This window comes from Ruditapes philippinarum, unplaced genomic scaffold, assembly GCF_026571515.1.
Source record: "Ruditapes philippinarum isolate M1 unplaced genomic scaffold, ASM2657151v2 ctg5687_1_1_1_1, whole genome shotgun sequence".
Taxonomy (NCBI): Eukaryota; Metazoa; Mollusca; class Bivalvia; order Venerida; family Veneridae; genus Ruditapes; species Ruditapes philippinarum.
Window position 1 is genome coordinate 25,339 of NW_026861578.1, and position 15,907 is coordinate 41,245.

General features: G+C 31.0%; 1 protein-coding gene across 1 annotated transcript; it reads left to right on the forward strand.

Moving 5' to 3' along the window:
- Positions 1 to 3,029: 3,029 nt before the first annotated feature.
- Positions 3,030 to 14,823, forward strand: LOC132716238 (laminin subunit alpha-2-like). Its single transcript, XM_060699472.1, has 5 exons — positions 3,030 to 3,317; positions 8,362 to 8,462; positions 9,767 to 9,959; positions 10,427 to 10,582; positions 13,771 to 14,823. Exons 1-5 carry the CDS (start codon positions 3,213 to 3,215, stop codon positions 13,867 to 13,869), a joined length of 654 nt encoding a protein of 217 aa, XP_060555455.1. The 5' UTR covers positions 3,030 to 3,212; the 3' UTR covers positions 13,870 to 14,823.
- Positions 14,824 to 15,907: the final 1,084 nt, after the last annotated feature.

Sequence of the window (15,907 nt, forward strand, 5' to 3'; positions counted from 1 at the left end):
CGAGACAGATAAAATGAATTTCAAAAAGAAATGCCGTCATTTCATAATGTCTTTTTGAAAATTCTTGAAATGTTACTCAATAAATGAGATCAGTATTGCAAATTGTTATCAAGTTGTGTATTTCATCCGATTATAGTCGTATTTTTAGTTAAATATTTATATAAAAAATACATTTGAGCGTCAAAAGATAAAAACAACATAGTTATTCTGAAATAGAGCACCACAATCTAGAACGAACGCACAAATGGTAGAATTTAATACGTTTCAGGCTTGCTTTGATAAAGCCTGTTCTATCGCCCATGCCCTCAAACACCGATGTTTACAGAATTTAACATCTAAACATAAAAATGGTAATATAGAAACTTTGTTCATAAGGCGGTTACGAATTGTCATTTGTCTTTCCAAAGGTTAGTAGGTTCGAAGACATTTTTAATATATATTTTAATGAGATTCTGACTGACAAAGAAGCTGTGATTTTCCATATTTTATAACACCTTTATCAAGTTTATCAAATGGTATCAATGATATTTCTTCCAGCGAATATTTCAATCGCGAAGGTTCAATGACAGTGTTATGAACGTACTTTCAGTGTATGAGACACGGAAATAACCATCTACTCGTAGCTATGTAATTTATATGGAATTCTAATGATCGATACTATATAAACCTATTGTTTCTTTCAGTGCCGCTTTCAATCCTATTGTTTCTTTCAGTGTTCTTCAGTTAGGTGTATACATGTGTACCTATTATATCGGTATAAATCTTAATTTATCGTATTGTTTATATCAAATACTGTTTATTACAAATTAGTGATATATTTTAACCAGAAACTTATAGAACCGAAATACAAATAAAGCCTTGTAACACAGCACATTGGGTCCAACCATCGTAAGTGGTGGTAGAGAGCTCCGCACCTATCATGCAGTGCGTTACGATCCTTCTTTTCGATTGAGGTCGGATCCCTCTCTCACACCTCATAGCAGTTTCGTTACACACAAGTACATTATGCATTTTTGCTTGTTGTACATTAGCCAACAAGCGACTCTGTCTATGGCTTGGTGTTTTTTCGTTAATAAAATTCGATTGTGTCAAGTTTAAAAATCTGATTGTCATGCATGTTTAATTTAATACATTTGTATTCCAAAGCCAATTGTAAATACAAAAAATATCAAGTATTTTAATTACCCACGCATACATTGTGCATCTGATATTATAGTAGATATCAATAAGGATTTTAAATGATATTTAAAGTTAGTTTGAAGAACTTTCATCAATAAAGAATTTTGTTATCAATTAATTAGCTCAAAATATTTTTTTCTCACATTGACCATTTATTTAAAAAGAATGTACACTGTTCACTTACTCCATTGTTATTAGCTAATTACATAATTTTCCCGTTTTTTTATTTACATTTTTATAGAAATATGATAGTCTAAGCAGAAACAAAGGTATAAATTCTGGGAAATCTTAATAAGAGATTTCAGTAAAAAAAATGTGCCTGATAATATGTTGCAAGGGCCATTTATTTAGCTTATCTAAATCTGATATTTAAGAAACTTGACTAAATGTTGATGCGGCCTTAAGTAGTAGTCCATATAGGCAGTACTCAAAAATATCATAAACTATTTCAGAAGTCACACATTAAGAGCGGAACATCATAATAATGTTAACTTCTCACTGGGGGATCTAGAGGGATGGTAGGGTTTCGTCCCCCCCCTCCTGAGATTATATATATAACGTTTTAAAGGCCCATTACGCCTTTACTTGTGTTTCTTAAAAGCTTTTTGAATTTTATTTAGTTAACTTCTATATGATCCAAAGATAAGGCTTGACTGAGTTATCGTCGCCCCGTGGCAATTATAATAATTAATGGAATTGTTTCAATCATTAGTTCATGGAGAAAAATAATACTTTTTAGTGAGTATAAGAATGTAAGGCATCAATTTGGGAGGAACTTTTTTGAGATGATGATTCCCTACATTGTAGAATCACTAGGTGAAGGCCTAGTGGTTGTATTGCCATTAAAATTAGTTATTATCATTTCTCTAATTAGCTATTGGTTATTAACTTAAGTTCCTTAACCGCTGGTTGAGCTACTTGCATTGCAATACTCTGAACCTGGATCTTTCATTCTGTTCCTTTTGGGCAATGGGAAAAGTTATAGTGAATAAGTATTTTATATGGATGTCAAATACTTCAATTTTTACATTTTGCTAATTTATGACAAATTATTCCACATTTATTGAAACTTTAATCACTTAAGCATCAAACAAAGTATCGACCGCCATCGTGAACTCCACCTCACATATTACAATGTCGCAGATCGAAAATAAGTCAGTATTCAGTATTTAAGCAGAACTCAGTTGACACCTTCAGAACTCTGGAACCCAAAGTGCGTTGATATGTAGCATATTAACGCACTTTTGGGTCAATTTCTCGATTTTGACCCCAAAGTGCGTTGGACCCCAAAGTGCGGTGATACATAGCTGCCGTGTGTTTTAACCTACCGTGAATCGTTTGTATCAAATATTGTTTATTAACCGTATCTCGCCTAAACATTAACTCCATATTTATAGGGAAATTGAAAAACTTATCAGGTATGTTAAATCGCCTGGATTATAAACAATAACCGTCATTTAAAATTTCAGATTCTCGGATGGTGTATTGAACTTCCTTTTATTTATATGCCCTTATTATCTCGTTTGAAAACTTATATGTTATTCACATCCGAATGAAGAATTCAATTAAATGTTTAAATGATGACATCATGTGAAGCGTAAATTAAAAAGATAGATAATCCATTTAAGACAGAGTGTGTGCTAAAGCGCATGCGCAAAGCCACGAAGAAAGCGTCAAATCGGAAAATTGAAGTCCATGTCACGTGCTTCTAACGTAGAAAAGTAATTTCCCACCGATAAGGAGTATTTTATGAATGAGTTAGATTTAGATTGTGAAATACCAGGTGCGCAATGAAAAAGTTGTATTTAAGCGGAATACAGAACGTTTTAAAGCAGTTGTTACCGTCATGAAGTGCTCTAATAAAGTCAAAAGTTTTAAGATATTTTCAGATATTACAAATAATTTCAAAGTATGTTAAATAACATTATAGTATACACATAAAGACTGTTCAGACTCAATTTATTAGCTTTATAATTCGACGTATATTTAAATTGTTTGAAATATCTTATCAAAACAGATAATTCGATAAAAAAATGCTTGTTTCTGAGATGATAATAATGATATATGTTTTATTATTTACCTTGATAATTTACTGCGAAGGTAGAAGCTTGCGCCGTGACCGCTCTATATGTTCTGGGGTAAGTAAGTTTTAATGTTATTAAATACTTATAATTTCTTATTCCTATTGCGAGAATATGATAATTATTTTCATATATTTAATTTTGCAGGTGAAAAGAACTTTTTTATTGCTATTTTGTTATAATGATGTTTTTTTTTTGTTTTACTGTGGAATTCATTTTGCAAAAAAGTAGATAAACCTGTTAAGCGCATTGAGCTACTACGTGTTTTTATGATATAGTTTGGTTGCTAAACCATGGTATTCAATCATATTTACAGGCACATTATGCTTCAGAAACGAAGAAATGTTTCCTTCTTTAGAAAAGGCAAACAAGAGTTTTATAATGTTTTAATAATCGGATTAGAGCGCGTTATCATCTTAAGCAAAAGATATTCCTTGCAAATAAGTTACTTTTTAGAAACAATAACAAGACACTAAATATAAAAAGCTTTGAGAACTAAACATAAAAGCATTTTGGGACATTATGAGTCTTTAAGTAAACTTTTCTCAGCTAAACAAAGTAAATAAGTATTAGCCAATTTAAGTTTTTGTCTTGACAAAACAGGCTTTCTTTATCGGAAACGACACAAACAAATTATGTTTTAGTGGATATTCAAATGAAATAAAAAAAATCGAATCAAATTTGCAAAAAATTATAAAACAACAACAACAACAATAATAATAACAACAATAATAAAATAATAACAACAAAAATCTAATAACTGGTGAAAACTACTCAATCCAAAAAAAGTTTCAGAAAGTAAATAAACTACTCAATCCAAAACAAGTTTCAGAAAGTAAATATATTTAACAAATTTAAATCTTAAATGTGTCAAAAGATAGAGAAATTTTTGATGTTCAAAAAAAGATGAATTTGTTATATATGAGTGCCTTAAGATATAAGTCATTTTTAGTTACATTTGCTAAGAAGGGAAATTGAAAAAAAAATCAAATTTTACTTTTTTTTACATTTTTGCACCATTTAAATAATAAAAGATTGTAACGATAACTGTAATGTTTTTTTTTTTTTTTTTTTTTTTTTTTTTTTTTTTTGAGAAAAAAATGTTTTCAACGGTATTCTTATGAACATATGAAACGGTTTCTTAATTGGATTTTTATGTCATGCACATTGTTCAAATTTCGTGGTTGTTGTGAGATGATGGTGTGATGTTAGTATGGTATTATTGGAACTACAGTCTTAAAATAAAACAGTGTAATTGATTTTGTTTAAATCCTTAAATAGCTGCGAATATGTTGCCACATTTGATTACTAACAGGATTTATCTCATACTATGTTGGGCAGTTTACTTATACTTGCTTAAATGAAATAGTAAAATTTAATGCTTAATACTGTATAAGATTATAATTTTTCATCAACTAAATCAGTCTGAATTTGTTTGTCTACAGCTAACTGTAGTATTACCGCTATAAAAAAACCGATAAATTCATGCTAGTTTGTCAATTCATCATTTAACATTTTATTATTCTATATCAAACGTTTGAAGGTCAAAACTTTAACATTCATTAAAAAGAGCCCAAATTTATCATAGCATAGTTCATTTATTACCTAAAGTGATTTGCCGCGTAAATTTATCTAGACGGAAATGATTAGAATAGTGCACGCCAAAATCTTAGCACATATATTTGATTGTACTTTATTCAATGAATGCAACTAAAGTGGTTAAAATTTGATTTATTCTATCGTTTGAAAATATGTCGTTTAAATTAATTAATAATATTTAAAGAGGATGTTTTTTCAACGAACAAATATTTCAAACCAATAAAGGTAAAATTATTAATGGTGTCACACTGTGTTATCTCTATGAATTTATCATATAAATTACAATAGCTTACATTTTGTTTGAGTTTTTTGTAGCTTAAGCAAAACCACATGCATTATTATATTAATTTTGGTTTAGTTTAAGATACAGATACTTTCATACTTTTACGAAATCACTTTTAAAAACTAGTCTTACTATTAAAATGAAAAAGAGGATGACAGAATAAACTTATTGAGTTTTCAAAACGAATGTTATGTAATTCACAATTTACGAAAGGTCTGAGTAATTAAGAAAAGTATATGTGATTTTTGATATTTGAAAAAAGCAATGTTAATGCTTTGTTCATTTTATATATGAAATATTTATTTTTCTTTCAATTTAAAAACCTGTTCTTGAGCAATGTTCTTTTGACAAAATTGCTTTTTAATGTATTGATAAAATTAAACTTATTTTTCATATGTGTTGCGCAAGCTTATCGCTTCTCGAAACGCTCTTCTAATCTCCGTTCCCTGGAACAAACCTTATACTAAGCCAATTACAACGGCTGCCCACTAATCGCTGTCAATCAATTCTCTTATATTACGTAGTCTATACGCTCGTTAACCATCGCCCAACCGCCACTCCCATTCATAAATTTGTATAAGATTCAAATGCAATTAGTGGCTTTTATTCAAATCGAATTGTATATATTTTAGTCTATGTGGTGAAAAAACAGCTATTATTTTACTTGACATAATTCTTAAAAGTATTGATTTAAATCAGTGCATCAATGTCAAATTGAAAGAAAGGCAAACGACTAATCGTTTTTTTTGGCTTGAAACCCGCCTAGTCTAAATTCCTGTACTCAATGTTATGTATTTAACGAACACAATGTTGGGAAAGCATATTTTTTTTTGAAAATTCAGAAATAACGAAATTTGTTTTGTAATGCGTCTTTGTTTGGTACCCTGCTGGGCTTCTTACTGCTGATGACATGTTGCTTGTTCTCTTCTATTTTTGTTCGGTGTCCTGCTAAGCTCCTTGTCGATCGAGTGTTGCTGGGTTTTTGTTTAGGGTGCATTCATTGAATTTCCCCTTCCTTGTTAATTTTTGTTTTCATACGTTTTTTATGTGAAATGTTTAATTTCATAACTTCATTTACCTTTATTAGTTAACATTTGCACCTAAACACTCTGAAAAATCTTAATTATCGTATTTAAACGTGTTTTACACAATAATACATAATAAACCTATATACTAGTATATGATATGAAAAGAAATAAATTCTATTTATAGTAATGTTTTATATTAACACCTACGAAATACTCGCAAGTAGTTAGTACTGACGACTGGCGGGAGAAAGGGTCTCGTTAAAGCAATTTATAATATACATTTATAGTCACTTGACAGAAACAAACCGCAACAAATCTATTATACAAAAGGTAAAATAATTATATACCTACATTATAATTTAACTATAAAGTCTTTAAAGTCAATAAAATTCTTACCGCTGAATTTCTAAAATGAACTTGCCAACTTTCCATTCTTTTTTTCTTAGGTTGTCTCTTATAACCTTCTGTTTTCATATTAAAATAAAAATATGATGTTAGTCAGCCAACAATATAGAGCATGGTCAAACTGCACTGGTATACGGGCTGGTCTGGCTCTATACTGGTAGCAAAGCCTTTTCACCCACGGCTCCAGCAGGGTAATTGAAAAATTGTCCGATTAACGATCGTTGCATCATTGTTAATAATTGCCTATAGACAAATAAACGCTCGAAATAATACACCTTCTGGCGTAACTATATATTAGACACCACTGGATGGCATTTCAAAACAAGTGGACTCATATGTTTTGACAAAGTAGACAAGACAATAACTTATCAAATTTTATTTTTCATATTATTTTTTAAATGCTACAGGTAGATTTTTTTTTCTGACCGCAAAAGTTGTGAAAAATAAATTAAAATAAGACTTCTTTCAACATTTGATATGAAGGGTGGGTTGAAACTGATTTATTTTTCGACCTTCGTTAAATTAAATGGGTTATAATCATTTCATGATATTAGAGACAGGTCAGGGCAATATGATGACAGTTTCTTTATTAATTACATGTATAAACGTCTGGAAACAATATTATATTTTCTCTTTACTTTGGTTTATTGTTATTGCGCAACTGAGCGCAGGTTTTAGTTTATGATAAACGCATTCCGTGCAATGTAAATCTTAAACAAGCAATTCGTTGAATTTATATCTTCAAATGTTTTCCATTTTTAAGTGGATTTTTGGTCCGTATATGTGTCTAATTAATTAATAGTCATTTATTGACATAAGTGTATAGCAACTTAGGCAAGGAATTGTACTTTGAAGGGTAAATTTGATTTTAAAGGAGAGAATGTCAACAACTCAATTTAAACACTTTTGAGGTTAGTTGATCATAGTGTTTGTAATGTCAGTATGAAGACTTTTTATTGTTATATATACATATCATAATTTAGCAAAATTACTAATTAATTCCAAAGTACAACGAATTTACCTCTATTCGAGGGTCAATAACTGTTTAACTTAATAAAATTCTGTTTGAAACTGGCAATAATATTGCGGCATCTCTCTTTAGATTTAAATGTTAATTTAAAAGCCTTGTCAGCAGTTTGCTAAGAAATAGCGTCTGGAAAACGATTTTTTCTGGTAAACATTACTACAATAACCATTCAAAAGGCCATTAAAACTTGACTTAATGTTTGACTTGGCAATATGCAAATTGATTGCGCAATTTTCGCATCTTTTTATGCATTGGATTGTTCTCACAAATGGCCAATGGAATCTCATTGACCTGGCAGGAAAAATAGCGAGGAAACGAATTTTACTTAATACTTACTGCATAACCAATCAGCTGTGATAAATTCAAGTTGAATGGTCCGACATGGACATGCAAATGATATGCGGTCTTGGTGTTGCAGTTGATATTGAATATTCCTTTAACGTTTTATTGAAATCCAGTCATACGTTGCTGAGAAAAAGTGCGGACACGAAATTCGTACGGACAGATGGAGGTTCTAACGAGACAGTACTTTTTATGGCTACTCTATTGTTTGCTTTATAGTTCTTTGCACATAAAAGAAAATAGTGACATAAAAGCCTTACGAAATGAATGACAGCAAAGATAATGTACAGCTACCTATTGTTCTTTTAACCACGCAAGTATTGAAATGACTAAACATTAAAAAGTCTTACAGACATTGTACCAAAGCGAAGGCGGCAGACGTAGAATTAAGTATTTGTTTTATTTTTGTTGTTTCAGTCTTCGAAGATCGACATACAGACCAGCTATGGTGTCAAAATCGAGCCATTTGATCAAAGCAATGTATATATAGACTCACTCTCAGAACCCTTTGAGGACAGGTGCGTGGAATTTGATCATTTTTAAACTCATTGACCTTTTCTAAAGTAAAGTGCCTTGGAGGTCAATGTCATGGTGACGCACGTCGAATTGCAATGACATTCGCCTTTCCCATCCCTCCAAACGGTTGAATAAATCATTCTTAAAGTAGCTAAAGAGTCTTTTTTTCTTTGCCATTAAAGTATTATATATTTATCAATAGACAAATACAGTAGGCAACAGAATAACGAATAACCAACCAAAGTAGATTGGCAAAAATCTTTAAACTACGTGGTTTGAATTTTGGTCCTGTATTTAAATTGATAATTGTTTTTATTTTAGTACTTTTGTAGTGATATAATCAGTTTGTAACAAAACACGTTACGCAATTAAATTACTGGACGAACTTTTGCTTTCAATGTGCGTTTACATTCTAATCTATAAATTGTCTGTATCATAGGGTTAAAGATATTTAAAGGCTTAATTAAATTAATTACTCCGTTACACAGTGATATTTTGAGGTTCAAAAACGCTGCAAGTTTAAACTACTTTTTTCAACCCATCTATATTTACATTAATTGGGCAATTTGTCCCTAATGCTACATGATACCTTCTGTTTGGCGCGCGACTTACAATCATTTATTTGTTTTCTTTGAATTCCTTATCAGTTACAAATTATTTAGTGATTAACCTGTCCATGCTCTGTCTTGTGCCCTGTCCTGTTTTTGTTTGGGGTCCGCCTGGGCTCTTTGCCACTGGTTCTTGTTGCTGGGTCGTAGGGGGGTTGCGTTCATTTAACGTCGCCTTTCCTTGTTGATCTTGTTTATCATATTTTATCTTTTTCTTGTTTAAACTTACGTTTACAAAGTAAACCGCAATTTATATTTTTTTCAGTATTCAATCCTGATAAAGAGAAGCGATTTTCGGGTCAACGTTCAGAGACAACTCTGACACAAATCTGTGCAATATTTTATTTTATTTCAAACGATTTATCGTTATTAAAACATAATTTCATGAAAGTCTTAAACAATATACATTAAAATTGGCGCTAAAATCATGAACCAATTGCCGAATTTACGCCTATATCAAAATAAAAATGTTTAATTATGCCATTTTTGTTTTGAATGCAATTATTGAAAATTTATGAACGTGTTTGCAAATTGCACCAAGTGAACTTCGGAAAATGTTTTTTAAACGTAAGGTTATACTAGTACATGTTTACGTATATCCCAGCTTTTTAAAGTTATCATCAATATTCAGTGACTATTTACAACCCTATCCCTCCTCAGATGAAGGATAGAATATAGCTTCATTATCAATATTTCAGGCATTCACTGAGGTTTGAATTCAAGACTACTTCCGGTAACGGCACGTTATTTTATGCAGTCAGGCGGAACGACCTTCAAGACATGGTTTCCGGAAGTCTGCACGAAGGTTACCCACAGTTTAAGATCAGATGCATGAGTTCATACGCTGACTTTACAATTCCAGTTCGAGTTGATGACGGAGAATGGCATAGGGTTAGTTGAATAAGACACACGCTCCGACATTTCAAACGCTTTACATTTTGTTTTATTCATAACATATTAATTGGTATTTTATAAGTACTTGCTTTTATGATAAAACCATTATTTGATTTCGTCTTCCTTTATTTAATTATATGGAAGTATCACAATTTTTAAATGAACGAAATTTTGTAATTGTATTTGTTATTGTAATATATTTTTCCTCTTACATTTGTTCACCAAATTACTGTTTTTAACGATTGTACATTTGTAGAAAGTATCATCTCAAGCTGTGATTATTTTTTTAACAATAGGGCACCTGTTCTTTTTTTAATTATAATTAATCTCGGTCTAACAGCTTTGTCACTCAAGTCTAAAATCTATACTTTGAATGTTATAGAGCATGGCCACTATTCATAAATGTTTTGTTTTCTATCTACGCATTTTTCGCAATGTTGTGTAGGTCCAACATTTATTTCCAGGTGCGATTCATCAGACGGCACGGAAAAGGTATATTTCTCGTAGATGAATTAGAGTACTTCGACCAGTATTACGTCAGTTGTGGGGGCTTTACGTCAATCAATTTCGGCAACAGAAACCCGGCGCACTATCAGTCTAAAAGTGTAAAAGAATTACAGGTACGAGACAGTTATGTTTTTTTTGTTGTTGTTTAAGGATTGGAATCCCTGCTAGATATTTCCGTGTACCAATTCTTTTTTGTCATTATTACCAACTACCTTATCGTCTGCTTCAAACACCTTGAATAATCCCTTCAGCAATATATTATAATATCAAATTTAGGCAAAAGGCATGTTCCTAGCATACTTTTCTTCTTTAGTTATACTTGAGACGGTAACAAAAACAAAACGTGGAATGATCTCGTAAAAAAGTCCACATTTTTGGTGTTTACCAAGACCGGTATGGCTGTACGTACTTGAAGTAATAATCTTTCTAAATGATGCAATGTTCTGAATTTTATCACTCGATTAAAATTCTTTGTGCTCTTTTGTGCTGACGGCGGAAAATAAAATGTCAAACTGTAATTTATTTCCGCTGTACTTAATTTTCTTTGTTGTGGTTAATATTGCAATGACCTGAAATAATAAATTCCAAGTAGACACAAAGTAAACAACAACAGAGTTGTATTATTGATTCATCATATACATGTATTTTCATTGAACTACATTACTAAGTCCACAGTTGTTTCTTAATTGATTTTTTGCACAAATCTTAAAACCATCACGCTTTGAACTTTGAAAAATACGAGCTCTATGGGAGAGAGACTTGAAAGGGGAGTCTGCCTGATACAAATGTCATCAAATCATTGTTTCCGATACATCAGGTCGTCTGCACGCGTTAGAGCCATAAAATTCGTCTGATAATTGGAACTATTTTATTCACGCTTATGTAATACACGCAAGCGCCAATACAATTAGAGAAATGAAAAATTCTTTTGTTTTGTTTTTGTTTTTGTACAAAATACCTCGAGCAATATTTTATTTGTTGGCGATTGTCATATGTTGACCAAAACACCTTGCTTGCATAAGGAAAAAGTATTTGGTAACTATAAACTTACACTTTTATGAAATCAATAAATCCATCATTAACATGTTTTTACTGAAATCAATGTGTAGTCTCCTTGTACAAGTTGTTGTTGTTTATTGAATAAGTACAAAAACATAAGCCTAGGCATTGGTTCTACGGCAGTAAAAGAACACAAACAATTGCTTTTTGTAACGGTTTAGCGGTTTGATTGATTGGCACCTTATCTTTGGTGTACATCCGACATGGCGAATTAATCCAAGTAGACCACCTCGTCTTATTTCTAGTTACCTACACAAGAATAAAGTTAATTAATATTTGACTTATAATTTGACACTATCGATCGGTTTCTTTGCCGATAATTGATATCCCCTTTAATTCAATTAATTATAGCATTGATCTAATTAATATTGCTACCCTGGCACTTCACTAACATGACGTCATTATCATTTGGATTGATAACAATTACTTGATCATTTAGAATACAAGACCGTCGACATTAACTTTTCTATGCAGTTTTGGAACAAACTATATTATAATACACATTTACTTAGCAATTATGTCGTTAATTTCTTAGGACATTAAGCACAAGGCGCCAGTTCAAGTATTTCCATATTTTTACTGAAATAAGGAGTAATTTTGTACAATTATTTTTTTTTCGTTCATATCAATTGAAATAATAAGGGTATTTTACATTTAAGCTGTCGCCACCTGCGTTACTTAATATAAAAATACCAGTCGTTAAGTAGTTAAGAAACAGGAAGCATTTAGTGTTAACATGTGAACATTGTGGCTAGCGTATGCAATATGTATGAGTTTACCGCAAATTAAAATAATTTAAGGAAGATTGAAAACAAACCCAACATTATCCAGGAAGATTGTTGTATGGAAATCAAGATGTATTGATACTCGCATAAAGTATACAATGTTTTTTATTCTATTTTTTTCGCCGAAGGCCATCTGAAATCAGTTTGACTTCTTGTAAAATTTACAGGGAAGAACTGATTCATTGGTCATTTTAAATACAAATTTAATTCTGCGAATCTCATTTGCCATTCTAAAATAAAATGTAAAGAATTGTTCTTGCCATTCAAAAATAAAATTTTAAAGACAATTCTGACATGAAATGTAAAGGATTGTTCTTGCCAATATAAATTAATATATAAAGGATAGTTATAATATAAGATATACCACGTTGTTTATTTTGTCAAATAAATATGTATCTAAAACTTAGAAATAACATATACAAGTTAACCAGGTTTACTTCGGTAGAGTATCTTTTTGTAAAGATAGTTCTTGTTTATTCTCTAATTTCGAGTCCGTAATAAGTTAATCAGTGTTGTGTTCTATAACGCCAAAAAGTAGACCGTTTATTAAAAACCTATCTGTGCAGTTAAATATAATTTGCAAATTATCTCAAACTATTTACTCAAACACGGTCCTTAATATCAGTCTGTAATTTTGAATAATATTTTGATCTTACATTACTATTTGATATCGAATGGAACAGAGCGTGGTGTATAAGTAAGTTTTTTTCTAACTAATTAAATATTTAATTTGATAATGATATGTTTATTTAATGGATATATTCATTTGTGAAAAACAAGTTACTTCAATGCTTACTCTTATATGGTTGTTTCATAGCTTCTAAGATAAATATGGACTGAATTATTAAAGATGTCTTTTTGTCTATTCTTACGACAAGTTCAATTTCCTGAAAACCGTTGAATGAAGTGAAAAGTGAAAATTGATTTGTTGCTAGAAACAACATATGCTTCAAAAGTGATTTATATGCCAATCATATCCTTATGCGCATGTCGTTAAGTGTTTCAAACATTTCTTTAAAAAAGATCACTCAATGACTTTTTATGATGATCAAAAGTTCCTTATACATAGAAATAAATCTTATATTGTTGAAGGTATCGAAATAGAATCTGTTTGCAAGTTAGTTTAGATGCGTACTAACGTTAACATTTATGATCAAAGTATTTCTGGTTTAAACATATGTGTATTTTATTGCGTAAATGGTAAATGACCAGCAAATTACAATGGTTCTTTTCATTGCAATAGGTTGCCCTTTGTTTATGAGCTACGGTTAAGAATAAATTACCTCCATCAAATGTGTTAGTAATTTAATTGAAGAAAAAGTTGTTTGCAAAAATGGTATATTTTAAGTACTTTTTTAACGATGAGACTTGAATATAAACGTCTTGATTTTTATTTTGTGGTTTGTTATTACCTTTCGAGGTTTAATTAATGTACTTTCAATTTGTTCTTAAAACAGGACAAGGACGGACAGATGGATGGTTGTATAAGGAGGTTTTACATCAGTACGGGAAAAGACGCCCATCCACACTACACTACTGTGTCCGAGTGCAACTGAAGAGGGAATCTTAGCCGCGCGGTCGTTGTTGCTATTCTGTTCTCCGTTCGGATCTAGGTATAAATTTATACCGAAAGAAACTTTTGACAGTTCCGGCGGTTACCATTAGTTATCCGTCGCCATGGTGTTTTACAGCTGTGAATTTGGTTGTTGAAACATATTCATGTTCGGCATTGCTTACTGGATTCAACAAAATATATATTTGATAAGCAAATCGTTGACTGAGTAAGACTTCGAACAGATGAAGCAAATGTCACAGTACTGTTTCTATAAAAAAAAACACTTTTATCACTCAATGTCATTGTTGTTGCAAATGTGCAGTGAACATTTTATCCGTCCAAATATTGTTTACGTAACATGTATATTTAAACACGGTGAAATATAATTGAAATCAGCCCTAAATAACGCTAAGCAATCTAATTAAAATCCTAAATAACGCTACACATTATCTGAACTTTAGTCAGGTTGAAACACAGTGTCACTTACCATCCGTCAAATAATATGACTCATAATCATGAAATACTTTACATACAAAGTTCTTTTGTATGCTCAGAAAAAAAATTCTTCTGTTCGCGCCATAAACATTCGCAACTGCTTTTTGAGTTTTAAAAAAGTGCATTGTCGGACAGTTTATGAGGGACTTTTATTTATATATCATACATAGTTACAAAGTCAAGTACAACTTAAAAGTGAAACAATTCGGTTTATTATGTGCAATAGGTTATATTTTGTGGTTTTTTTTATTCTTTATTTTCAAACATTGCATCATTTGTAAGCACTCATTACGTCACTAATCATCTATGTTTAATATTGTATTAGTCATGATATTTTAATCATGACTCAAATCATGCGTTGTTTTTGTTAATTTCGCTTAACATAATCATGTGATACCTTACCACAATTTTGTTATTGATTGACTTGTTTAGCAAGAGTTAAAATGAATAAATGCTTTATATGGAATAACATTTTTTATGTGCTTATATAGAGCTGTCATATCATACGATGATATAGCGCGAGTAAATAAAAAATAAAAAAAACACATAAAACACTGTATCCTTAGAGATTAAACTTTGAGCAGGCCATGTTACTATACAATTTATGCATGCTAGGCAGCTAGACAATTTGTTGCAATACATTTAGTGTTTGCAATATGATCGTAAAACGGTTTTTATTGACATATTGTACCCTTGTGATGTGAATCAAACTGAGATTGTTACAATAACTGGTAACATCTAATATACAACTTAGATCAGAGGCACTTGCCTATTGGGGCACAAGCATCGAAACAGCTATGTCAAATGTAATAAAGTAAAGTATATGATTATACACGTGTTATTTTACTCTTTAAATGCTATTGATAAATTGACTTGTATTGCATCGTAGTGTTGATATATTTGTCTTGTCCTTTTGAATCATTGACACCAAAAACTTATTAAATACTGCTTTAGCCGGTACTATGGTGTGTTATGTTGAACCTTACATTATTTCACATGAACCAACCAAATTAAACCAAGTTTGCTATTTTCATTTTTTAGCTTGTGTTTTCATTGCTTCCGATGGCTCGTACCTTATCTTACATTGGCTATGTCACCGGTGTAAAGCCAGATTCGTCTACACATCAGTGCAGTCTGACATGACACTTTAAATTATCAAAAAATGAATTAAAGGGATATCAAGGCAAATTAATGACAAAAATATTTAAATGATCTCATGAACTAAAATCACGCTAAAATGGAATTTATACAATTCCTCCATGGATTTCTGTATTAAACATTATATATTAAAACACGTTTTGTGACTTGGAACAAACCCTGGAAGTAACAATAACATATACTGTGGATATTGTATGATTGAAACAAGTTTAAGTCATTCATTTTATATATTCTTTAACGTTTCCAAAGTTCACTGTGACAACTATTGTGAAATCTTAATGCTCTAACCTGACCCACGTGGGTCAGGTTAGAAAACCATCATTTTATACTTTTAAATGAGAATAGATTTGTTCCCGTGATTGCCTAGTATAATTATTTTGAGGACA